Genomic DNA, 26,390 nt, shown 5'->3' on the forward strand with positions numbered 1-26,390 from the left:
TCACCATACAGGACATGGTCATGGTGGAGGGAGAAATTAAATTGCAGACTGTCATTGGACGGTCTCCCAAGCACCTCCCACCTAGCCTCTGGGATAGCCCCATGCCTCAGTTTCCCCCTTCAAGGGGCTTTTTCAGTAAATCACAAACCCTTTTGTCCCTTCACAGCCCTTCTCTGGTTCTGGTTTGTTAAATTAACAAAACATTCAACAAAGTTCTCCAGTCCATTTCCCTGCTCCCCAGGTTTCTCTGCCGACACCTGCTCACTCCAGCAGCTTCTATCTGCCAGTCTGTTCTTCTTGGGAACGAACTCACTCTCCCTGTGCAGGACTAGCAGCCTGGCTTCTTCTTGTTGCTCTTTATAGGGGAATCAGGTAACCCTTGCTCCTGTGTGCTTTCTTAGTAACTGGGGTTAGGTGGCCTCACCTTTGAGCTCTTAATGGGCAAGGCACCCTGGTACAGTGACATTTGATTAAATTGACAGGCACCATATTTAGAACCAAAAAGGATATTTCTATATATACACACAAAGCAGTTAGCCAGTAGAACTCATTGCCTCAAGTTATCACTGAGGCCAAGAGTTCAGCAAGATTCAAGAAATGTTTAGACAGTTATATGGATAATGAAACCATGCAGAGAAACAACAGATAGTATCTTTAAAAAAATCTAAAGTTTGGAAGAATACACTCACGCTTTAGGGCACACAAGCCAGTCTCTAACAGATGGATGTTAGGAAGAAACCTGCCCATGGGAAAAATTATTACGTAATTGTCCAGCTTTGGGTTTTATTGTACCTGCCTCGGAAGCATCCAATACTAGTCACCGTCAGACAGTGTACTGGACTACTGGTCTGATCTGTTATGTCAATTCCTGTTTGTGTGCAGGAGTTTTGGTCAATGGGGTAAAACCTCTGGTTTAATGCAAAATGCAGATTGCTCATCCATCTTTACTAAGGTGGCTGTTTTCCACCTCGTTAAATGAGCAGTGTGGCACAGCATTACAAGCAGTGCAGAATAAGTTTTACAAAATATACTGCTGACTAGAGACACAGCTCTGGTTGTCAGTTTAAAAACAAGATTGTAGCAACAATCATGAGATCACAAAACATTATCAGATTTTGCTAGTGCTAGATCGCAGTCCTTCAGAAAGGGGAGCAAACTGCATGCTTTATGACAGGGGCTGGATCCACAATGCAAATCTTATTCAATGAACTTGACAGAATTTAGATGTAAAAGTGATCAAAAGAAAAGAAAAAAAGCAGCTTCTTATAAGCCATTGAAGGGGTCTGGCAGATCACCAAGGACTGGCTAGGTAACCCTTCAAACCATTCCTCCCCTTGCTCAGATTACACAAGCAGTTTGTTGGTCAGGATAACCAGAACTTTTGAGTCAGTGGCTCTTTGATCTAACATTAGGCTAAGCAAACTAGGAGAAAATTCAGACACTACAGACACATCATCAGCTTGGCTTTAATAAGTGGTGTAACCACCTATCCTTTTTATTTGGTAGCATCGTAAATAAACATTGACTCATCCTCTCTGTTCACCTCTAGTGGCTGAACCACAGAAGTTTGAGTCTGCTACATCCTTTGGCTAACAAAGCCAGGTCTTTTAGTCCAGGCAGGAGAGGATCATGCTTTAGATCCACTGTTCCAGAGTTCGATCCCTGCTGCTGACAGCGCACCTAGAGAGATCACATTACAACAGCAATACCTGGCAGTTTAATACAAACAAAAAACTACATCCTAACATGTTTGTAACTACCATCAGACCCCGTAGCTCCTCCAGAAGCCTGTTCTCACAGTCACTCATCATTTGGAGAAACAGCCTTGTTCTCATCTTCATCCAAATCTTGCAGCTGTTGACGAGAAAACTCCTCAAATACCAGGTTTTCATCCTGGGCACTGAAATGAAGGAAAGACAGGCCTTTCAAAACTGCATACCCCCATAGTACTGAGCTCAGTTTTCCACTTGGAGCCCTTCATTGTCACTTCTCTCTTCCCTTTACGTGCAATGCCCTCCGACTTCACCAGTGGTGCCTTAAGTCCTGAACCAAAGCCCCCTGAAATCAATGGGTGTCTTTCCATTGACTTCAATGGGCTTTGGATCACATGCCTACAGCCCAGCCCTGTTGAGGTAGCTAGGACAGCAGTCAACAGCTGTTTTCTACACTAGTCAGGATAGTAGCCATGGAAGTTTACTAAATGCTATAACATGTCCTTCCCGGCTGAATAGCATAGTCTCCAGCTGGACACCTTGGAAATGGGAAGGGCTTTTACAGACTACTAGAATTAACCTGTGGAATCAGTCTTATCCTGCTCATTCTACATTATGTTTCTGGACAAGACTAGGGGAATTTCAGATGCTTTAATCCCCCAGGAGGGATGACCAGCGGGACAATATTAAAAAGAAGCTTCATACCTCTCCATCACTGTAATTACAAGCATGCATAAAAGAAGAAAGAGGAGACACAGCAGAGGGTTAGAATAGGAGTTTACTCTAAAGCTAACAGGAATCTCACAAAAGAAGAAGAGACAAAAAGATAACTGGTTCAGGAAGTGGTGTTTTTTTCCTGGAGCTTGAGGAGCAACCCAGAAAAGCCTTATGTCATAAACTTTATCTCAGTGCATAAAATATTGGTGCCCGGATGAAGCAAAATTAAATCACTTTAGGGCCTGTTTACATGTGGAAACTGACTGGCATAGATACAGCAGAGTAATTATACCATAGCTAAGGCTATACCGGTATAACTCCCCATGTGGACGCTCAGGGCTGGTCTCCACTTACCAGGGGATCAACGCGCAGCGATCAATCCACCGGGGGGCCAAAGACCCGCTAAATCGATCGCCGCTCGCTCTCCCGTCAACTCCAGCACTCCACCGGAACGAGAAGCAGTAGGTAAGTCAATGGGAGAGTTTCTCCCGTCGACCCAGTGCAGTGTAGACACTGCAAAAAGTCAACCTAAGCTATTAACGTAGCTGGAGTTGCATAACTTAGACTGTGCCCCATAGTGTAGATCTGCCCTCGGTCCGGAATAAGAGACTTTATTCCGGTATAATTACTTGAAACAGAGTAATATGGAACTGAAGCTCTTAGTTGCAACATATTCCATCAGCAGAGCTCAGACATCAAAGGGGCTAAGGAGCTAAAAAAGAACTTCCCACGTTGGCTTGCTAGGAACAACTGCTGCGAAAGGCGTGCTCACCTATTAGCACCAAGCAGAGGTGATACTGCTTTGTGACATGATATTTCTCTTAATTGGTCTGTCACTCTTATTTAACTAGCCAGCCTGAACAGGGAAGAAGCCATTAATAAGCATTAAGTCAATTAAATCGCTGTACAGAAGACAAAGTGGTAGGGACCACATTTCAGCTCTTTTCTTTATTTGGCAGCTTTTATTTTAGAGAGCAGAGCTCAGAATTTTACACTTGCTTAAATCTTACACATAACTCTTTGGCACTAGCCAAATGCATTCACATAATGGGATTTTAGCCTACGCTTTCACAGTGAGGCAGTATTCCTAGCCGCTTGCTTCCCTTTGGCTAACTTGGTGCCCTCAGAGGTCTCTCCATAAAGTAGTGATTAAGCAGAGTGTACTGTGTTGTGGTGGTGGAGGGGGGTGGTTTTGGGGTCTGCTTTTCTGGTCACTTTAGCTCACGAAAGCTTATGCTCAAATAAATTGGTTAGTCTCTAAGGTGCCACAAGTACTCCTTTTCTTTTTAGCTCACCCAGTGACAGCTGCATCACCCACCCCTTCCCCTGAGCTTAATTGCAGCCAGCTAGGCCAGACTGTCCCAGAAGAGGTCAGTGTTTCTGGGTGTCTTAGTAACTTGGTGCCAAACTCAGGACCCTGAGCTCTAGACTCCCAGGGGCGTTAAGCACCCACAACTCCAGCTGAAGTCAGTGAATGGATGATTCTCAGCACTTCTGAAAACCAGGCCTTTAAAGTGCGTCAGACCCAGCACCCGTAAACAGAACCGCCTAAAATTAGTGGATCCTTTTTTAAAGCACGGGTCTGTGTTTGTATTCCATACTCAGAGGATCATTTACTGTACCCATTGACTCCATTAAGAAATCTGGGATGTAGGAATCTTATCCAATGGTCCAAGCTCAATTGAAATGAGTTGGAAATTAAATATTTAGAGCAATACTTTCAGAAGTGCCATCACACACCATTTTGCTTTTGAATCAACGGTGTTAACATTCTTTCTTTAAATACAGTCTTTTGCCTTTTCTCCCATTTGAAGTATGATAGTTACTAAGGAAACAATGACATCACTGATGTGGGCGAAGCTTAGTGGTATCCATAAGTGCAGTATGCAGTCAATTTTTGTATAATGGGTAGGGGGAAACACGCACTGTTTTAGTCAGATTTAGAGTTTGTCAGGAGACGAGTTACATAGGTAGGTGCTGTGCTATATGCAGCACCATAACGCCCATGACACGGTGCTAGGTTCGATTATGCTCCGAAAGACGCAATTATACTAATTTTAGCTTAAAGCAGCCTTTTCTTCCCACAGGCTCATTAGCTAGAGGCCAACACTCTTCTTGCCTCGATGCAACGTCTCTCTCTGCTTCGCAGTTCATGTACAATTATCATGTAGCTAAAGTTCTCAAGAGCCTGAACAAGGCTATGCAATTTCTTGCAACTATCCAATGTCTAAATAAATACAACTTGGCCTTTCAGGGTTTTGGGTTTGGGGTTTTTTTTTTTTTTTGGGGGGGGGGGGGGTTGTCTCATAGGACAGAAAATAGTATTTCATCACATGGTGTGGAAAGTTTTCTATAAGCTTGCATTATAGAATCAGAGCAGTGACTCTATAGAATTAAAGTTGGGACAGATGGTAATTTCTATTATAAGCCTGATTTTATCCTCTCCTAGCTTTTGGGGAGAGGTGGCGGGGCCTGTTTATATTTTTTTTCAAGTGTATTTTTAAGTCTTCAAAAATAGTAATTTTTGAAAGTTACAATGTAGCTAAGTGTATTACAGGTGTGAAATAAGATTTAAAGAGATGCAACCAATGTGTACACACTGTAGGAGAAATCCCAGACACAGACTATACAGAAATCTGAGAAAGGAAAGGTAGTAATCAGTTCCTGTCCGTCCTCCAGGCACAGAAATAAAAAAAGGAGACAATAGTTAGCAATAGCCCTCCACTTCCGCTTTTAACTTTTAAAACAGCGTTGTAACAAATGCTTCAAAGATAACGTACACACACATTTAAGGGACAAAATCTGCTGATGCAACTCAGCACAGCTCCATTTATTTCAATGGAGCTGTGCCAGCACGGACCAGTAGAAAATGTGGTGAGAGAAAAGAGACCGAATCCTCGACTGCTTCCTCTGCTTCACACTTTGCCTGCCTGTTTGAGATTCCCTAGGCTCAATTCATCCCTGCACAAGTAAACATGCTGATACTGGATACATTCTATTTACTCTGACCCTGTATAATCCTGGGTGGATTTTTTGGGTGGTGATGGGGAAATAGAGGTGGCATTAGTTTAGCCCAGCCCACTGAGGGCATCTTAATATGATTTTCTCCTCTGGCATTTTAATCCCACTATATTTTTGGCTTTATAAGGTGATCTCCTTCCTGCTTCTCAACTGCATCCTGCCCCCCCCCCCAAAAGAGAGACAGCAAAGTAAGTAGGGAGGCACAACAGACAAATTGGTAACTTTTAGTTCATCAGCAATAATGAAGGGAACAGAAAAGATGAGGATGACAACTGATCTCAAAGTCCCCACTCATAAACACCTTTATCTAGCCCTCTTAGGAGCTGCACAAATCAGCTAAAAGAATTAGTCTGTCTCCTGGTGCTTCAAGATTCCCTAAACACTGTTTGCTATAGCTCAGTCTATGCAATTAACTTTTGATCCACTTAATGAAACAACATCTAATTTGGAACTAACGAAGCACATCTTTTTTCTCAGAGTTCAGTGAAAAACTGGTGGAATCACTATTACAAATCAAAAGCATGAAATGACTAACAGGAATAGTGATTAGAGATAACACAGGAAGCCAGAAACTGCAGGATCTGGAAAGATTTTTAGTTTACCATCTTAATTTGGTAGGTTTTATTCTCTATTTTGGGACACTCATGTTGTGTTTCAAAATCTGCTATGCAGGTTTCAAAGGGATTTTATTTTGTTCATTGTGTTTTCCTTTTTGAAGTGAAGGCATTTCTTCCCCCAATTAACTGCTTTTAGGGTTCCCCACACAATTACTGGCAAGTCTGTCCTGTTATTAAGTTATAGGAAATCTGCTATTTTCATCTGTATGATAACCTAAAAATGAACTGTTGGAGATGGCTATGATTTAGCAAATGATATGTGGGCTGCTTCTTTGGTAAGAACATGTGGCGGAGGAGTGTTTGAGAGGGATGTTTTGCAATCCTGAATTTCCAATGTATCCTTTTAAAGGCAGAGAAAAAAAGATCTATACTCTGTCTGAGACTGGACTGAAGTAAGAGGAAGATTCCATGGCTCTGGCATTAGTGTTTTCCCATAGAGGCACCAGGCCTACTTCCATTGTTAGGTTGCTGAGTGTTTGAACATGCGGGCATGTGCACACACATGCTTATGTAATGAACTGTAGCTACAAACAGACACCACAGCTATCAGCATCAATCAAACCTGTAATCTTCAGTTCCCATTCTATTTGAATTACAGGAGTAAATTAGGTATCAAGAAAGAAGTATCTTTGCTGGGATCAGGCCCAAAGCTCATGCACAGTAGGACAAAGTATTACCGTCTCCCAGTCGGATAATCTAGTCCCAAGCATCTCAGTCCACAGGAGTTCAAGTCCACCTAGAGCTCTATTTTATAACAAATCAGATTTGATTCCCAGTGTTAGCCATGGTATACATACAGATGTGCTCACTGTTTGTTACATTTAGGGCTCATCTTGACTGCAACATCTAGCCTGAATTAGTACAGTCAAGTTAGCCTAGCTCAAGTAAGAATGGCCACAGTGCAAAATGACAGGCAAGCTACACAAAGCAATTGGCTTAGCATCTGAAAAGTTGTGCAAACAGTAGCTGGAGCCTGTAACAGGTCACTGCATTATTAGCTTGAACATTAGCCGCACTCAAACATCAACCCACACCCAGACGGGCCAGCTAGCTTGAGTTTAAAGCACCCTTTAACTAGAGCTACAGATGTATTTGTGGACAGGAAGCGGGTTAGGGATAACACAAGTTATGTCTTAACCCAACACTGCGGTGAAGACAAACCCTTAGTTGTGGAAACGTGTTTGGGGAATAATTAAAAAGGAATATAGTGAACTAAACAAACAAAAAAAACCAATTATGTCTGAAAATATATCTACTGAAGTCACTAGAACTGAAAAGTTAGTAAGTGTTCCCACCCCCAACCCCTGTTTGTTTACATTGTGCATTTGATAGCAATATGGGTAACGTTTACAAAAGTACCTAGATGATTTAAGAGCTTTGTTTTGCTTTCAAAAATGCTTTCAGGGTCTCCTAAGACAATGGGACTTAGGCATTTTCAAAAATTGTGCCCTACATGACTGAAGCTGAAAAATCCCATGGATTTTCAATGATACTTTGGCTCCTTAATCACTTAGACATTTGAAAAATGTTACCCTTGAAGATCTCCAGTCATTTCCACTGTTTCCTCTGCAAAGTTAATCAGTTTCTCCCTTGCTGGGAAGACCCTTATAAACATCAAGAGGGGAGAAGGAAAAAAACAGTTCTGATTTCTGTAAAGCAATCTTTAGTTTAAAAACCCCTATGATATTCTATTGAAATGATGATCAGCAATGGAAATTTTCCAAAATTAGCAAGTTTATTACAAATACAAGGTTGGCACAATGTCCCTTATAACGTCTTCTCCCCCTCCTGCTCCACGTGTGTGCGAGAAGGTGTCCTATTTTTATATTTTATACACACATGCATTGAGAGAGTGTATGTGCCAACTTCTTGAAAACGTGGAAGTGGTCCTAATTTGAAGCATTCTGCATCTGGTTAGATGTGATATCTGCCTGCCCTCCATTTCTCCTGATACTCTACATTCTTCTGCCAAAATTATCTGCCTGAAGTGTGGGGAAGTAGAAGAGGGCTTTGCTGACAGCAAGCGTTCAAAAAAAAAAAAAATCACACCATGCCCCTCACCAAAAATCATGCAATTAAAAAAAAAAAAAAAAGATATCCATGAGATTTTGGGTTCTTTTGATTTGCCTCCTGCTTTGAGCCCTCAGGTTATACTTGCAAATATTTTCAAGCTTTTCTCTACAGCCATGACAGTTAGAAATATTGTAAATGAAAGGTGAGATTCTCATGTGCTCTTGATTCCAGCCATTGAGGCTTTTAAGAAAGACTCCAAAACATGACAACACTCATGATGATAGAGTCACAACAGTTGGCAACACTGTCTTCTTTAATCTGCTTGCTTGAGGAGTAACAAACCGTTTGTTACTCATTCCCTCCCCTGAAGTCAACGTGCGAAGCCTGGAGTTTTGGGTTTCTCATATCTTTGTGGAGCCATGTGTCTCCTTAACACTGCTTTGGAGCAAGCATTTAGTTCAAATGCTTTAGTTTTTTGTTTTGATTTGGTGGCTCAACTTCTTATCATGGAGTTATAATACTGAGCTCCCGTCTTATTTATTCAACATATCCTGCCATATACTTTTATGGCCACTAGGTGTCTCGCTAGTTATAGTTCTGCCTACGAATTTGGTGTGGCATTTTTTCCTTCTCTGTCATGCAGTTTAAGATTCCCATCAAAGGGAAATCTAGTTTGAGAAACAGTTTTAGAAACTCCTTTAGTTCACAGTGTGCTGGCTGCCTTGGCTGGGCATGGCTTTGGTACAAATATGTTTTTAAAAATTAGATCACTGTTTTAAGACCAGGTCACAACCCAGCCTTGAACAGTGCTAGGGAAACATTACACCCTATCCAGAGCCATGTTAGCTGGAATTGAGTTTCACTTCCTAACAAGGGCAAAATTAACATGGATAGGACCTTTAGTCTGTGCCCTGATATCTGTTTCTTCTCTCCCTCGGTACCAATGTCCTGCTCTAATTCAAAGCAAATTAAAGACAACAGGATTCATGTCTGTCCCTTTCAAGTGGGGGTTACAGTTTAGGACAAAATGCCCATCTCTACAGAACCCTTCTCTTTTGCCCGCCTCTGACCCTTTTCTTTCAGTACATCAGGGTTGGTTTGCTCATTTGACTTGGCTTTACCTCTTTGATAAACTTGTCCTGTAGTTCTTGCACCATCCCCAAGAGCAATGGCTATGTTCTTGGGCACAGCAGGATTGCACGTAACCCATGCTTTAGCTTTGGGCATTTAGTTATTTATTTTATGTGCCCAAAGACAGGGAGAGAAGCAGTGGAGGAGCAAGGGATTTTTCTTTGAATACTGTCTCTTCACATATGCAGAGGGCAGGGCAACTCAGCTAGAAGGGCCTAGAAGCATCCAACAATAAGGTGTGTCAGTCATTAGATAGGCTCAGTTCCTGTTTCAGAAGTGGTATAGGAAGGTTCCATTTAGGACAAGCAGTTTGCAGGTTCCTCACATAGGCGCCATCTGAGAGCTGAGCCAATCAGAGCTCATGGGAGAAAGGTTATAAATAAAGGAGTTGAAGACAGCCCTGCGAGCTCAGTAGCTGATTGACCAAGAGATGGTGTCTGCTTTGAGGGCTTGTACCACTCTGGATACAGGCTACAGATTTCTGTTTTACCAGCGACTGAAACCAGTCAACTATTAATCCAAGGACTGGAATGCTGCTAGCTATAAGAATCCCAGACTTGTTTGCTGACAAGGCTGTGACACATTTGGAAAGCGGAGCGAGACTGCCATTCTCCTCAAGCTCTGAACAGTCCAGGTGACACACACTACATATTATGGCCATACTATAAAGCCTGAGAAATCATCTCTGAAAGAAAATCAGAGGGGATGCGTGTGTGTGTGTGTGTGCAGGCTAAAACAGAGAATTGTGAGTGTTATGTAAATATTGCAATCTTGCATTTCAATGTGTAAAAGTAACAAAGTGGAGAAGTTTGTCTAATATCTAGCTCTTATACAGCACTTTTCAACAGTAGATATCAAAGCGTTATGACTTTACTATCCGATAGCTTTTGTTTAAAAGTTATTCATAAGTATTCCAAATGCTATTTACAATGTTTGTGTGTATTAAGTGTTTGATTACTAAGAAACTGTATGATACTCTCTCTCTTTGAAGCTGACTAGAGACTGTTAACTATATTCAAGGTTTTACATACAATAGCCCTGAGGTCTAACTCTGTGTTATGCTTTCTGAACATTTTGGAAGAGACAGAACTCTGACCTGTGCTTCAGCAAAAAGGTAAAGCTGAAGTGCAGGAAAGGTGTGGGGGGAGAATAATAGAGTTTAACATAATATTACCTCAGCACCCACCTGTCCATTACATATGTTTTGAGATTATCTGGCACAGCACACTCAGTTCAGGTCTCTTCCCTGCTCGGGAAGAGATTCTTCTGCTGGGGGAGGAGGGGTTTAATACAATAGAGGTCTATAAAATCATGACTGATGTGGAGAAAGTGAATAGGGACATGTTATGTACCCCATCCCTTGACACAAGAACCAGGGATCATTCAATGAAAATTAAAGGAGGCAGGTTTAAAAACGAACAAGGAAGTATTTCTTCACCCAACACACAGTCAACCTGTGGAGCTTGATGCCCCGGGATGTTGTGATGCCAAAAGTATAACTGGGATCAAAAAAGAATTAGATAAGTTTATGGAGGGTAGGTCCATCAATAGCTATTAGCCAAGATAGTCATGGACATAACCCCATGCTCTGGGGGTTGCTAAACCTCTGACTGCCAGAAGCTGGGACTGGACAACAGAGATTGGATTACTCATTAACAGCCCTGTTCTGTTAATTCCCTGTGAAGCATTGGGCACTATCCATTGTTGGAAGACAGGATATTGGGCTAGATGGACCATTGGTCTGACCCAGTATGGCCATTCTGATGTTATTTTGAGGTTTCCCCTATAGCAGGAATCAAGGCATTCATAGCGGGCATCATAATATGCAAGAGACTGCGACACATGGTGTAAGGTAGGGAATGTGGCATTACTGACCTCTTATGTTCGGCTCCTCAGGCTTGGGGTGCATGAGACGGAATGGAAGCTCTGTGCTGACTTCACTTTGGGGAGAGAAGAGAATGCATCATACCTACATGCCCATTAACTCCTGTTTTAGTCAAGCCTACACCTCCCCAGTACGATCTACCCATGTCTACTAGATGTGAAGTCCAGTTCCACCCATCTCTAAAACTCAGCTACATTCAAAGCTCCCCACCCCCACAAAAACCAAAACCACCAAGTTCAGATTTGCTTGCTCAAAACCCAACTGCAGCCATTGCTGTCCTCTACCATTGGTTCTAGCACAAGGCCTGCGCTTAGTCCTAAATTAGTTGTTTTGCTCCTTTCTAGAGGCCGTGCACGTAACTAAAGCATAGACATCTTTATCACACTGGAGTATTCAGAGTCCTTTGACCTAACAGGTTAAGGGGTTTTTAATTTATGCGGGGGGTGGGGATAGGAGGCAAAGTGTCATGGCCTTGATTGTGTCGTTTGGAAAGGCAGAAAACGTAGCAGCTTTACCTGGAGGTGAGATCTCCCAGCATGCTAAGTAAACAGAAAAACAAAAAACGTGCTTGTAATGTGCCCTTTGCTCCATGAATACATCCAAACAAGACAAAGCTTCCAGCTAACCAGCCATGCCCTATTCTCTCTTCAGTCATCTAGCACAATGGCTCTAGACGGTGGGTCTCTGATGGTCTGGAGCACTTCCAGGTGGCCCATCTGCCAAGCTTCCACACAGATATTTCCTGCTTACTGGAGCACAGTCCAGGATCCTAAGGCTTTCAAGAGGTTCTTTAGGCCAATAAAATTAGAGAAACCCAAAGCGCATCTCCGCACCCTGCATCGTTACTTAATGTCCATCTTGGCTGGGTGTTTCTTCTGTGTAAGTTCAGCTATGATCACGAGTGAACCAAAGTGAGCTAGAGAAATTAGAGCAGTAAGGACTGCAGGCACGGAAGAAAGATTCCATATTAACATAAAATCCTATCACTAGGGTGGGAAAGAAAAAGCACACACAAATGGCGGAGTGGGCACCACCAGGAAGCCTCATCCCATTATATTGCAGAGAGTTCATTTTCCTCATCTCCTTAACACCGTCTCAATATTTTTTTGGGGGGAGGTGGGGGGAGGTATAATCAAGTGCTGCAGTTGCTGTAGGAAAGGGGTGGTGGGATTTGGAATGAGAGGAGAGTTGTCCATCAGATCTTTAGTAGTTCGATGAGTTTATGAACCACTGAGTTATAGCAGCATCTCCACTGAATTCAGTTCCCACTGGTCCTTTCCCCACACCCTCCCATGTCTTTTCTCTCTTCTCCCGCACAATGCAATGCTCAAATATAAACATCTCTGCTTCAAAGAAATTATGCAAGCAAGAATAAGAAATCAGACGGTAAAGAATCAGATTAGGTGATACTTATAAATAAGTGTTTCTTTGTCAAATCCATCCTGTGGATGGAGGGAAGGGGGTTTTGAACCTCAAACAGCAAATGTTCACAAGGCTCCATTCACAGCTGCCCCCTAAATCCACAGGATGGATTAAAACACAAGCCAGGAGACCATGCAAGGCAACACTTATTTTATCACAAGTACAAGCCAAACCATTGATCCTGATTTAGATTATAACAAGATCGAGACACAGAGAATCCGGTGATGCTGAATGCAAATGCAAATCAACACTTCCCACCAGCTGAGAGTTATTCTTGTCCCCTTCCATATTGCCACTGATATCAGGAAGCTGAACGTCCCCCATAAAGCTAAGTAGTGGGGGATAACACCAGAATTTCCCAGTAAGCTCAGTGGGTAGAAGGTCTGGACCACAGCATGTTTGGGCCCAAGGGTGTGCATCTCAGCCTTGTGCAGTAGGCAAGTGAAGACTTGGAGGTACATTTTTGATTGAAGCTTTATTTGCATTCTTACAGCATAAAAAAAACAACACATTTTCAAAATCGGAGAGGAGTCTACACTCAGAATTGAGCTGCAAGGGCATCTAGCATCTGAGGAAAGTTCTCCCCTTACAGATTGGGAAGAATTTAGGGCTGGCCAAGTGAGATGACATTGCCTAGAGGCTTCCAACCTCAAGACAGCATGTTCTAAACTGCACCCCCTTTTAGGGGGACCAGATAGCAAGTGTAAAAAATCAGGACATGGGGGGTGGGGTGGGGGGTAATAGGAGCCTATATAAGAAAAAGACCCCAAAATCGGGACTGTCCCTATAAAATTGGGACATCTGGTCACCCTACCCCTTTCTCCTAACTGTGGACTGTCCTCTACAAAACAGGCACATTTTCCATCTCTAGTCTATACAGATACGAAGTGCATTGCTCTTACCCTGAGACAACGAGCTTCACCTTCACCTTGTAGGCAACCAGAATCCCCAGCACCGTCTTGTCAATCCCATCCTTAATACTACAGGAAAGAAAAAGAAAAGTCAGAGTGGGAACTACACAGTGCACTATCAGCACATGGCTAGAATCAAGCAGCCAAGTGAGCACATCCCATTCTCAGGTATTAAACATATTGAGAGAGACCTTGGGACAGTGGATACCCTTCCACACCTGGAAATATAGCCTGGGGCACACACCAAGGTGAAATAGATCCCAGCCTGAATGAATATAAGTCACTCTTCCAACTTGACCTATATGCAAAACTGAATGTGATATTATAGGATATTCTCTCTCTACCCTCCCTTCCTCTTTGGTACTCTCTATCGGTTGGTACCCTTCAGAATAGGACTCACATGGTACTGGAAGCCAAGTTTGTGTCTTCATCCTTTAACTTTCCATCCAGTGCTATGCCCCGTTTGTCACGGTTATTTGCCAGCAAGGGCAGAAGTATCAATGTCTTGGTGATGGTACTATTTGGCTGCACTTTCTCCCTTAGAGTGGATGGGGGGGGGGGAGGAGGAGGAGGAGAGAGAAACACATTCAGTTGAAGAACAGATCTGGTTATGGGAATTTCAGAACAGATGATTGCAGAGCCAGGCACCAACTGCCCAATACTTTCCAGGAAAAAAAAAAGCCTTAAAAACAAAGCTATGTCTGGCTTGATCTACAACCAAGAGCAGAAAATCCAACATTCAGGCCAGACCCAATGCACACTAGCAAAGCAAACTTCAAAGCATTCCTGAAAACTGAGCAAGTGGTTTCAATACCATAATCATTTATCTGGTTTTCACACATTAAGGCCAGAGGGACCATTATGATCTAGTCTGATCTCCTGCCACACAAAGGAAATTCAATTTCATCCAATTATTTTTCAAGCCATTGATTTCTGGTGGCATTACCCCATATCTTTTAGAAACACATCCAATCTTGATTGAAAGACTTCAGGCGAAGGAGGATCCTCCACCCTCCTTGGTAAGTTGTTCCAAGGGTTAGTTACCCTCACTGTTAAAATTTTGCATCTTTATTTCTAGCCTGAATTTGTTTAGCTTCCACTTCCAGCCATTGCAACTTGTGGACCAGTGGATACGTCTACACTGCAAAAACAAAACCACAAAAACCCTGCAGCAGTGAGTCTCAGTCGGAGTCAACTGACTCGGTCTCAGACTTGCGCTATGGGGCTAAAAATAGCAATTTCCACTTGTGCTGGAACCGAGGCTCTGAAACCTGGCAAGCGAGGGGGGTGGTTCATATCCCAGACTCCAGCCCAAGCTGGAATGTCTACGCTGCTATTTTTAGCCCTGTAGCCCTAGTCTGAGTCAGCTGACCCGGACTCAGACTCTCTGCCGTGGGTTTTCAGCTAGACTAGAGATCCTTCTACCGCTCCCCATGTAGGCCATCAACAAGTCACCTATTGGATAAGTAAAGTAAACGGAGTTTCTTAAGTCTCACAATCATGTAAAGTAACCACAAACAAGCTCCCAGTGTGAATGAAATACAAGCAAAATAAGTTACAGTATTTAATCTCAGATCAAATCGATAAATCACTCAAGGCAACAACTCTGCTTTTCTCTTTAATTACTCAGCCCTCTACCCCCTTGGTACCAGCCCCTTCTACATTACTGAATAGACCATTTAGGCTTACAGCCTGGAGCCTTACACAACTCATGTGTTAGTCTGTTTTGTGTAGAGTGGAGCACTAATTCAGGACTGCAAAGCTCATTTTTCCCCCATCAAGCACTGGTTGAGCGGGCAAGCAGGCCAAGGACTGGCATTTAGGTAGGTCAGCAGGCTGTGCGCCAAGATCCAGTTGGTTACTTTATCTGGGCTATCTGGCAAGGATACACTGGTGGACTTGGTGCAGATTGTTAGGTTTGGGGATTTTAAAATTACTTAAAGACACGAACATGGTGTTTGTTTTTTTTAAACAATAGATATAAAAATAATAGATACGGAATCAAAAACAAAAGGTACAGCTCAATATACATAGCAGCTGTGGGCCCATTTCTGCCCTCTCTGGGAACTTTATTCATAACCAAAGGCAGAATCAAGTCCTGTTTTCCTGGAAATTCACCCACTACTAGAAGGGACTGTTTTATGGTTAGCTCAGGCTAGAATGTTATTAGAATGTTATTAGAATGTTATAATTGTTGGTCTAATAAAATCTCACTCACTAGTAATAGCTACACAGCTACTGTGATCTTAACTACACATTGAAAACCGGGTAAATATATACAGACTGCTATTTTAAGAATATTTATATTTATTTAAAATAAAATATTTATTTTAAAATATATATATAAATGCATATATTTAATGCATTTCATTGACCTGACACTCAATTCTGAAGGCTCAATTAAAGTTATTCAGTTAAGCAGGTATTTTGGGGATGTGCCCCACAGTTTTGAAAGCCTATAACTAATTTAATAAAATAAAACAGCCCCCTTGAATGGGATTGTCTGGCAGTTTCAGTGCAGGATGTGGCATAGCTGTTGTGACTCTCAGAAGAGTGATCTGTAAGCCAGCCATAGCCCAGGGTGACAATTACAAGTTATCATTTTGAAACTCCTTTAAAGATGGATGGGATGGATTTATGCTCTTATCACAGTCAACCTATAGAACTTGTTGCCAGAGGATGTTGTGAAGGCCAAAACTATAACAGGGTTCAAAAAAGAACTAGAGAAGTTCCTGGAGGACAGGTCCATCAATAGCTATTAGCCAGGATGGGCAGGGATGCAACACTACGGTCTGAGTGTCCCTTGCTTCTGTTTGCCAGAAGCTAGGGATGGATCACTTGGTGATTACCTGTTCTGTTCATTCCCTCTGAAGCACCTGGCACTGGCCACTATTGGAAGACAGGATACTGGGCTAGGTGGACCATTGGTCTGACCCAGTATGGCTGTTCTTATGCATTGGAATATCCCGTCTTTCAGATCCCTGAGTGGAGGGCTGGGGCAGTCCCTGGCTGGTGGGAGAGGAGACTCCCATCTGAATGTAGCTGGGCAGAAGTGGCGCCTTTTTAATTACTTGGCGCCTTTTACATTTTACTCCCCCGGCGGCACTCCGGGTCTTCGGCGGTGGGTCGGGGGGAGCGGAGATAAAAAAGGCGCCACCCCCGGTACTCACCCGGTGGCACTCCGGGTCTTCAGCAGCACTTCGGCATTGGGCCCTTCACTCGCTCCGGTCTTCGGCGGCATTGCAGTGGCTGGGGGGGGTCCTTCAATGCCGAAGACCCAAGCGAGTGAAGGGCCCGACGCCGAAGTGCTACTGAAGACCTGGAGCGCTGCTGGGTGAGTACCGGGGGTGATGCCTTTTTATTTTATTTTTTTTTAATCTCCACTCCCCCTGTTTTTTGCACCTGGCTACGCCACTGCCCATCTCGTGTCTTTTCCATTGTTTCAAACAAAACTACAGCGGGCAAGAGAATTCTCAGTGTATCAAGTGAACTGTTTTCATCCAGGGCATGGGGTGGAGAGAGAGAGAGAGAGAATGGGGCTGATCATCGAAAACATGATAGCTGACCTCTGTCAGCGTCCCCTTAGTCTGAGGGGTGGCAGGGCTGCACCAGGAAACTAGCTCCAGACCATAGCTGAGAGCCTCTAATTTCTGGTGAGAGAAGATACTTAAAAAGGGAGCGAAGGAAATGAGTGAGTAGGGTAGAGAAGGGAAAGCAGGACAATCAGATACTCACTGCACCTCCTCCATTGCTACCGCCTTCGTGTAATAGTCACTTGAGTACAAAACCACATTGGCAACTTGCTCCACTAAGAGAGAGAGAACAAAAACAGGAGTGAGGGGACAGAATCAATGATACAGACACAGCATATAAACAACGTAAACGACTACCCTTCTCAAGAAGGAACAAACAGGGACAGCAGGTAGGGCACATACAATTCACAGACCTCCCATATAACACAAGCTCTAGAATTTTACCCAGTTACCCTCATATTGGGTTCAATAATGTATGTTTGACTAAAACACATATTCCAGAAAGGCACAGGGCCCTGAAGCCATCAAAAGATGGAGAATTCACCACTTTCCTTAGTAGTTTGTTCCAATGGTTAATCATCCTCACTGGTAAAAATTTACACCTTATTTCTAATTTGAATTTGTCTGGCTTTAGATAAATGGTATTTTCTCCCTGTGGAGATCACAGTCAATCACCTCTTGATCTTTTGGATAACAAACAGATTGAGTTCTTTAAGTCTTTCACTGTAAGGCATTTTCTACCCAGCCCTCATATCATTTGTGTCTATCTTCTGCACCCTCCCCAATTTTTCAACATCCTCTTTAAAACGTGACACTAGAACTGGATGCAGTGTTCCAGTATCAGTCTCCCCAGTGCTGTATGCAGGGGTAAAATCACCACCCTCTTCCTACTCACTCATCCCGTTTATACGGCCAAGGATCAGATTCATCTTTTTTGTCGCAGTATCGCACTGGGAGATCACGCTGAGTTGCTTGTCCACTATGATCCCTAAACTCCTTTACAGAATCACTGCTTCCCTGGATATAGTCACCTATTCTGTAGGTATGGCCTGAATTCTTTGTTCCTTGATGAACGACATGGCATTTGTCTGTATGAAAACACATTTTGTTTGAATGGCCCAGCTTACCAAGTCACTCTGTAGGACTGCCCTGTCTGCACCATTTACCATTCTGCCAACCTGTGTGTTGTCTGCAAATTTTATCAGCAGTGATGTTATACATACTTCCGGATCACTGATAAAAACATTGAACAGTGCCAGGCCCAGAACTGATCCCAACATAACCTCACTAGAAATAACCACATTCAATGACAATTCCCTGTTGGCAACCTCAAAGTGTCCTGCTGCTCACGCAACCTCTGCATCTCACATATTTAAGCCCATCACCTTCCCACACAGGAGGCAGCATGATTTAAAGCACTGGACTGGGACTCTGGAGACCTGCTTTCTACTGCCAGCTCTGCCACCGACCCGTTGCCTGGCCTTGGGCAAGTCATTTGCCCTCCTTGCGCCTTTGTTTCCTATCCTATCCTTTGTGTGTCTCTCTCTCACTAGGTGTTCGTAGATGGCCCAATACAATGGGGTTTTAATTTTAGTTGTGGCCTTTAATTTGTATTATGGTAACACCTAAAGCCAAGCAGTACTGGAACTGAACCTCAATATCCTGCCTTTGCCCTTCCTCAGGGAGAAGGGGGGGACCCCTTCAGTGCTCTAAGATGGGCAGTCTCCCATAACAAGAACCCTCTTGCCAGCTGTCATTTTGCTTGTATCAGTGATGGGCCTGAAAGGCAGCAGAGGCATTGGAGCAGCATAGGGACACTGACAGGGCAATGGGATGGAGCAGGGTGACCCCACGTCTGTTTAAGTGAGGGACACTAATAGGTTCCAGCTCTGACGACAGGATGAAAACACAAACCCCACGCTGCGTAGCCCCCACGGGATTAAGGACAACAGCAAAAACGTACCCAGCACTCTGATCTTCTTCACTGTTTTCTCTGTATTGTTGGTCACGGTGACAGTGACAGGAATGGGCTCGCCATGGTAAAACACCTGGAAGAGTCAGATGGGCTCAGCACTTGGCGCATAACCTAGCAGAAGGGCTTGTACAATCTAAAAAAAAATACAATTCTAGTCCCCCTGTGGACTGATGATGGGGCATCAACTACTCCAGGTACATACAGCCTCCGTGCCTACGGCCTGAGCCGAAGCCCACTGAAACCAATGGGAGTCATTCCACTGACTTCAGTAGTCAGTCACTATCGAATTGTGAAGCAGAGCACCAGTGAAAGAGCTCACGCACTCCATTCCCGGCTATTGCTGACAGCAGCGACTGAGAGAAATGGTGTCAAAGCACTTGAATGTTAGAGCAAGTCAGAACAAACTGAATCCAGGTGCGAATGTCTCAGGGAGGGGGTTTTGGGGCAGCGAAGGAGATATTTGCTTCTGAGCAATGAGCAGATGAAGCTCTCCGGGGCAGGCTGCTCACCTCTTTACTTAGACGTGCTCTCAGGTGCAGTGGCTTGCTGGACATGAAAAACTGCCAGGTGGTCTCAGCTTGAGGTTGGGGTCCTGGTTCTTCTGGGGCAAACTGTACTTTACGGATCAACAGGCGTACAAAATTCCTGAGGAGCAGCAAACAGAACTGCAGTTACACAGAGCAGACCCTCCTACTTCACTGGAGTGGTTGTTCACCTGCATTCACATCCCTTTCAGAACATTTCCAATGGAAGGATCTGAACACCAATACCTAGAGCAGAGCTGAACCAGCGCCAAGAGACTGTCCTGATTCCACACACATTCTGTTACCTTTTGGGAATTCGCTCTTCCACGTTCTCTGTACAGAAAGCTTTCACCTCAAAGTCCACCCCGCAGCACTGCCACAGAGAAAGAGAGAGAGAAGCTGTGAAATTTGTTAAGTGGTTAGCAGCCTTCCTATACAAGAAACTCTGCAGATGTAACACCCAGGGTTTGGAAAAATCTTCCTGAACTTGACAACTGACACTTCCAAGCCTATTATGTTTCCTAGTGAGGCAAGTGCTATCGACTCACTCCGAGCAACATGTCCCATGTTTCTTAAAGATTAGCCACCTGTCCTGTGTTTCTAAAATGACTAACATCAGTCCCATTTAGTTCTCTCTTTAAAGATTTGTGAAACCTTTTGCTAACATATTTCTATTGTTAAGCAGACATACAATGTATCCCTGTGACCTCCAGTGTCTGCCCAACACCTTCTGCATCACTTTTTCATAAGTCCAATCTAGTTGTTTGGACAAGTATCCAATATTTTAAAATGCATTATCCTTGAGTAACTGCTCTTGTTACCTAGTTACTCTTAACAGGGTTTGTTTTTTTACCCAAACACGTAACACAAGTTTCTGCCATATATATTTTAAATTAATGGGAGATCTTGGCACTTGGTCTAAAAAAAGGCATTAGATTTCAGACACTTGAGTGAGAGTGTGTGTGATGTGAGTGAATATTTAACACAAGCTTGTCTGACACCACACTTATTTCATTTGTGGCCAACCTCCATCTTCTGTAGTATTCTGAAGGAAATGGAGTCTCAGGTTTCAGTGAAATGCTTTCCGCCCCCAACTGTTATACTGCTATTGATCGGTTACTAAATGAGACTGGATACTCAAAATGCCTCTGACTCCATCCCACTCTGGCTTATTTCCTGTTGGGTGGTTCACAAGATGGCACAATTCCACATCTCCAGTGATGGAAAGTACATCAACTTCTGTGTTACCTAGTTCTTGCTCTCAAAATATTTGAGCCAAATATGCATCTCTTGCTCTTTCCTGGGAATTTCTTCCCCAGTAGAAGTACTGAATATATGAAACTCTGTTGGTCTCACCTTCCCGACATCATTAGGGGCTGGTTGCAGGGAAACTGAACAGGGCAGATAGTCTGGAAACTGAGGAAAAAAAAACCAGAAAAATTATCCAGATCCCCAACTCTATTGCTCCTAAAATGATACAGCGCTCGTGATAGGTGCATGAGTGACAGCCTGAGACAGCACAGCCCATTAGTTCTCCATAAAAGACAAGCCTGAGCAGCATCAAGGCAAGCGTCCCCACATTACCCTGCCCAAGTGCCCCAACCAGGCACTGGAGGACCACTGACATTGTTAATTGTATTCCAATAGTGCCTAGAGAGCCCAGCTGAGAGAGAGGCCCCATTGTTCTAGGCACTACACACATGTAAGCTCCATGGGGCAGGGACTTCTAATTTAAATAGATAAGACAAAGGGTGGGAGGAGAAACAAAGGATCAGAAAGGGGAAATGATTGCCCAAAGTCAGACAAATTGGTAGCAGAGCCCCAGGATTAGAACCCAGGACTCCTGACTTCCAGTCCAGTGCCCTACCCAGGGGATAATTCTGCTTCCATTTCAGGGGAGTGAGTGAAAGATAGTAGATTCATGTAAGGGTCACATGGGCACAGAGACTGAACTAACGAGGCCAAAGATAGTGTTTGAGGACATCTGTCCATGGGGAACTGGACTGAGATCACTAGAACAGCCAGCAGAGAGTAAGAGCGCTCAGTCGCTTTTGGCCTGGGCAGGACGTGAGCTTGTGATGAAAGGCTCCAGCTCTGCCCCGCTGGAACGACATGGCCTGGAAGTTCTACCACCTGTGCCACTCTAGAAATCCCAACAGTCTGAGCTTGGTGGAGGTCTCCATTTTGTCTTTGAATGGTTAGTAGACATGTCACAAGCCTAGACTTTGCAGAGACAGTTGAAAGCCTATTTGCTACAGTATCAGCATATGGCAGATTCTAAATGGGATTCCACTAGATACTATGGTCTCTAAGGCAGAGTGAAGGGGACGGGATGTCTCTGGGGTAAGAAGAGGAAGCAGACATACGGGCTGTAGATCTACTCATGTTAGTGTTTTCTATAGCACCTATCAAAGTGGTATCTAAGACGTTCTGATGATACAGTGATAAGCACCAGTATAAGCACCTAGACAGGCTGGTAGAAGAAGATTGCACAGCGACATTCTGAGGGGACTTCACGGAGTCTCTGGGCCAGACGTGCATGAAGAAGCTTGGGAGCAGGCTAGCAATGGTGTCTGGGGAGATAGCAGGTGGGAGGATAAGGCTGGGGTAGAAGTGCTGACAGACTAGGCAGAGGGAAGGAGCTGGGCATCCTGAAAAATGGCCACAGAAGAAGTGGTAGCAGCCAGGTTAAGTATCTGACTGCCACTGAGGCCTGTAACCTGGGTGTCACCTTCGACTCTGCTCTCTCACCGGAGCAACATTCAGGCCATTTCTACATCTGACTGCTTTCTCCACACAGCATCTCCAAACTCCAGCCCCTTCTCTTGTCCACACAGCCAAAACTCTTGTCCAAGCCCACATTACTTCACATCCTGACTACTGCAGTCTTCTCCTTTCTGGCATGGATTCTCTGCTCCCCCCAACTCTATTCAGAATGCTGCTGCTAAGATCGCCTTCTTGGCTAGTCACTCTGACCATGTCAGCCCTCTGAGGCCCGCCTCTGACTCACCTCCACATCAAATACAAACTTCTCGTAACTTCTTCATAACTCAGTCTGACCCCACTTCACAGAACTAGAAGCCTACCTCACTGCCAACCCTTGCCCTCCCTCTCCAAGCATTCCCAGCCTTTTCCTCCACTGGCCAACTTCTTTGAATCGCATGCTTTTTCATATGCTGCCCCACAAGCACAGGAAAAGTTCCCCACTAAAAGCCGTACAGCCACTTCCTTACCTTTTTCCATACCCCTCAAGACGCATGTCTGCTGTGGAACGTCCAAAATCCAGCCCGCTGCCCATAGCCACGCAGGTATCAAGTGGTCACTTCCCTTCTTTCCTTCCTCTCTCTCATATCCCACCCCAGTAAAATATTTGTAATCATTGCAACTAATAAAGCTGGGCCAATTTGCCACCAGATTCATTTGCTTCTGTGTTGTAGCCACATCCCCTATTCTTGACCATGCGTGTCTTGAGACTGTAAGACCTCGGGGGCTGTCTCTGATCTGTGCTTATACAATGCCGAGCATAATGGGGCCACTAAACCCAGCTGGACTTTTGGGTGCTACCCAAATATAAGCAATAATTGTATTAACTCATTTTAATAATTATTCCAGCAAAACGTAGGGTTTTTTGCAAATCAGTTCCACAACTCAAGGCATAGACACATCCTCATGAGTACACAAGGCAGTAGTATAAGCAAATATTCTGGCAATAGGGGAGCGAGATACATAGGTGGAAACATTAAGGGCTTTTATTGTCATAAAGTCATTATGGTTCCCTGTATAAGGAATTTTTTTGTGCGCAGTCAGAACCCCTCCAGTTTGTTAAATCCTTAGCACACTTGGGGTGGTAAATAATGGTTGCCATCTAACCTCTGACTCAAAGTTAGAGTTTTAGGTAACATTAATCTCCTCTTCAGATTATCATGGAGTGCTGACAGGCTGGATAATAAGAGTCAAGTAGAAGTGGGTCAGAGGCTCATGTGAGCCACTTACTGTTAAAACAAAAGGGTAAGCATTGTTCCCCAGCTTCTTCATCAGACATTCCTGCAATTGGGAGAGAGATTCCCATTTCTCCACTGGTGGATACAACTGTATCCTAGAGAAAAAAAGATCCTTTCGGAAGGTCAGACCCATCACATCAATGTCTTCTTGGCCATACCGGAAAGCACAGGTCAGAGTCACATACACTGGAAAGAACATACACAGTAGATTACACTTTCAGTGAGCAGCCAATTCAGAGATTTTGAGACTTAGAGACCATCTGTGTTACAATTATGGAGTCCAGGAAAACAGTTACAACACTGTTGTGTCCCTCCCCCTGGCCCTGGTTCCAATTCATAATATAGCAAAGATCTTAAGTTTGTTTTGTAATGAGACTGAAGTCTTGGACCATATTCAAACAGCATGTCCAACAACCGGAAGTTCTCTCCCCAGGATGAGGTGAATTTTGCGTAAGCCAATTAGAGCCCTGAAAGCAGGAGAGATCCTTGCTTTGCAGTGAGAGATCACTGAAGAGGTAGCAAACTCTGAAATCATTTAAAACATCAAACCCTTCTTCCCCTTGATGATCTCGGGATCCACTAACAAGACACCATCTAGAAAGGAGAAATAGAAAATAGTAAATGTTAAGCAGTATGGGGGGAAAATAATTGAGGTTTATTAAGTCAAAAAAACCTATAAGAAGAGCTTGTGTCTGGACTTACCTACAGGTTCCACACCATCTATGTGGTCAATGAAGTCTCGTTTTCCCAGGTAGATAGTCACCTGTAGGAAGCAGACAATGCAGATGGGGCAAGACCAGCCAGGGCATCAATCCTGCCAAGAGCTGAGCACTTTAGCCCAATTGAGCAAAATAACTTTTAAGCATATGCTTAAAAAAAATTAAGCACATGAGTAGTTTCCGTTGAAATTATCAGGACTATTCATGAGCTTCAGTATTTAACTGGATCAGGGTAAAGGGCTCAGCACGTTGCAGGACCAAACTCCAAAAGCACGACACAATTCCTTGTGTCTGCCGCACAGGAGCTGTGCAGTGAAGGACTTTTGCCTCAAACTGGAAAGATGGCGAGTCGGTCTTGATTTAGACATCTGGGCAGCTAACAGAGAGACGTCCAATGAGGTGGTTGGGAGAGGCGTTGCCATCCTATGTAAGATCGGTCATTATGTTAACATGCAGGTAGTCCACTTTATCAATTCTGTAACATAGCCAACCACTAGGGCGTGAGTATAAATCAAATTATTTTCAAAAGAAGTGGGGTGAAGACAAGTGTTCCATAAATAGATCCCCAGGTAAGCAAGGCAGTGGCCCTGTCCACCCATGGCTCAACCTGGTGGGTATGCATGCCAATTACTGTGCTACTTACAGCTTTATCACGGGACATCTTCTTGTAGACAACATGTGATTGAGGGGGACTGGCGTTCTTCAGAGAAATTGAGGAAAGAGTAGCCACCTTATGAGACTCAGCACAGCTCATTTCCACAGATGGGTGGGACACTGGGAAAGAACAAAGCCTTCTGACAGCAAGAGATCCTTGAACAAGTGTCAAAAAGAGAAGATGAATGAGATTATAGGCATGTTGAATAGGATCCAAAATCTTAATGCACTACATTGGTTGGTTAAAACAGACTATTCCCTCTGAAAACTCAAGTCAACTCTGGTGCTAGGGGATGGTTTCCCTTTTATTTTACCCTTTCCCTCTGCATTAAATTGGAAGCTTAAATGAAAAGTTCACTTTTCAAGCTACCAATGGGAGTTATGAAGCTAAATTCTCACACAGATGGCTTTTGGGGTGGGGGTGGAGAGTAAGATAAATAAGCACAAGCAGAAGCAGGCGAAACACCTGATCAGATTTTTTTTTTTTAAATTTGACCTTTTAACTCAAACTGGATTTTTTTTAAAAAAACAAAAACAAAAAAAACAAAACAAACCACCCCATACAGTAGGGAGAAAAAATTGCAAAGTTTCCATTTTTTAAAAGTTTGTTAGAAAATTCAAAGCAAAACTATTTAGCTTTTTGATTGTTCAGTAGGTGCATGGTGGGGTTCAGTTTCCCTTTTTCAGTATTGCCTATTTTGATTGATCTTAGTCACATGATAGGATTATTTATTTCAAAAATTTAAACCTTTCAACTTCTCAGAAAGTTCAGTTTCAAAAAAATCCTTTTGAAAATTAAACTGGGCATTACAGAAAACGAAAATGCTTGCAGATGTCATCTATTTTTCAACCACTTCTGCTTCTTACATTACCCTGTGAATCTTTACAATATGGCATGACATTTATTAGGAACTTACACAACACAGACACTCAGAAATTAGTTTCTGACTCCCTCCAAGAAAAAGCTGGTCCTTCTCTTCACCTTTGGAATCAGTTCATTGAAGGAAGTATTTTGGAAGACCAGGATTAAAGAGAGAAAAATTAAAACATTCCCCACCTTTGCCAAAGTGGGAGCAGCTTTTCTAAGAGTAGTATGGAATTCCTCGGGGGAACACGTGAGCCAGAGGATTTGAGAAAGAGGAAACTAGGGAAAGAAACAGCAGTATCTTTAAATACCTTGCAGTGCTCCAAATTCCACAGCAGCCACCAGAGGAGAAAGTTCCCAGAGCAATAAAATAACTCCTTCTAAACCACTGAACAAAGGTAAATTTTCCAGGCAGCCAGGTCCTGCAGCTCTTCCCTGTCTGTGGGAGTGACTCACTAGCCTGCTGGTGAAAAAGGAGGGCAATATGTAGCCTGAAATGAAAATGGGTTTCTGGTTCTTATGCCCAGATTTTCAAAAACCAATCCCCTTCAAGCAGCAAATATTGTACCTGGATTAAGAACAGATCAGCTAGGTCAGCAGTGCTGGCTATTACTTACGGGACCCCAGATCTTCAAGAGTCTACAGTGCCATCCTACCAGATTCATTGGGTGTAAAGTCAGTACAGATTTA

General features: G+C 43.6%; 1 protein-coding gene across 2 annotated transcripts; it reads right to left on the reverse strand.

Annotated features, from left to right (window-relative positions):
- Window positions 1-1,460: 1,460 nt before the first annotated feature.
- SAG (S-antigen visual arrestin) lies at window positions 1,461-26,390 on the reverse strand. Of its 2 annotated transcripts, XM_048864988.2 has the most exons (16): window positions 26,269-26,390; window positions 26,012-26,163; window positions 24,825-24,991; window positions 24,165-24,225; window positions 24,012-24,056; window positions 23,455-23,648; window positions 20,818-20,877; window positions 19,767-19,834; window positions 19,447-19,582; window positions 18,926-19,010; window positions 17,165-17,237; window positions 13,830-13,967; window positions 13,421-13,498; window positions 11,612-11,635; window positions 11,087-11,151; window positions 1,461-1,900 (listed from the first exon to the last, which is right to left on the reverse strand). In XM_048864988.2, the coding sequence occupies exons 3-16, from the start codon at window positions 24,933-24,935 to the stop codon at window positions 1,695-1,697; spliced, it is 1,344 nt and encodes a 447-aa protein (XP_048720945.1). In that variant the 5' UTR covers window positions 24,936-24,991; window positions 26,012-26,163; window positions 26,269-26,390; the 3' UTR covers window positions 1,461-1,694. The 2 variants fall into 2 exon arrangements, with proteins under 2 accessions (XP_048720945.1, XP_048720946.1); XM_048864989.2 differs by lacking the exon at window positions 11,612-11,635 and having other exon boundaries at window positions 26,269-26,389.

The sequence above is a fragment of the Caretta caretta genome, chromosome 9 (assembly GCF_965140235.1).
Source record: "Caretta caretta isolate rCarCar2 chromosome 9, rCarCar1.hap1, whole genome shotgun sequence".
In the NCBI taxonomy this organism is placed as follows: Eukaryota; Metazoa; Chordata; order Testudines; family Cheloniidae; genus Caretta; species Caretta caretta.

What these genes read in the sequence shown, in the direction of transcription:
- SAG (XM_048864988.2), bottom strand. Translation starts at nt 24,935, where the DNA reads ATGAGCTGTGCTGAGTCTCATAAGGTGGCTACTCTTTCCTCAATTTCT. An exon ending in GATCATCAAGGGGAAGAAGG is followed by an intron (nt 23,649 to 24,011) that starts GTTTGATGTTTT and finishes TGTTCTTTCCAG; the next exon opens with TGTATGTGACTCTGACCTGT. An exon ending in GTGAAGCTCGTTGTCTCAGG is followed by an intron (nt 11,636 to 13,420) that starts GTAAGAGCAATG and finishes CTGTTTACTTAG; the next exon opens with CATGCTGGGAGATCTCACCT.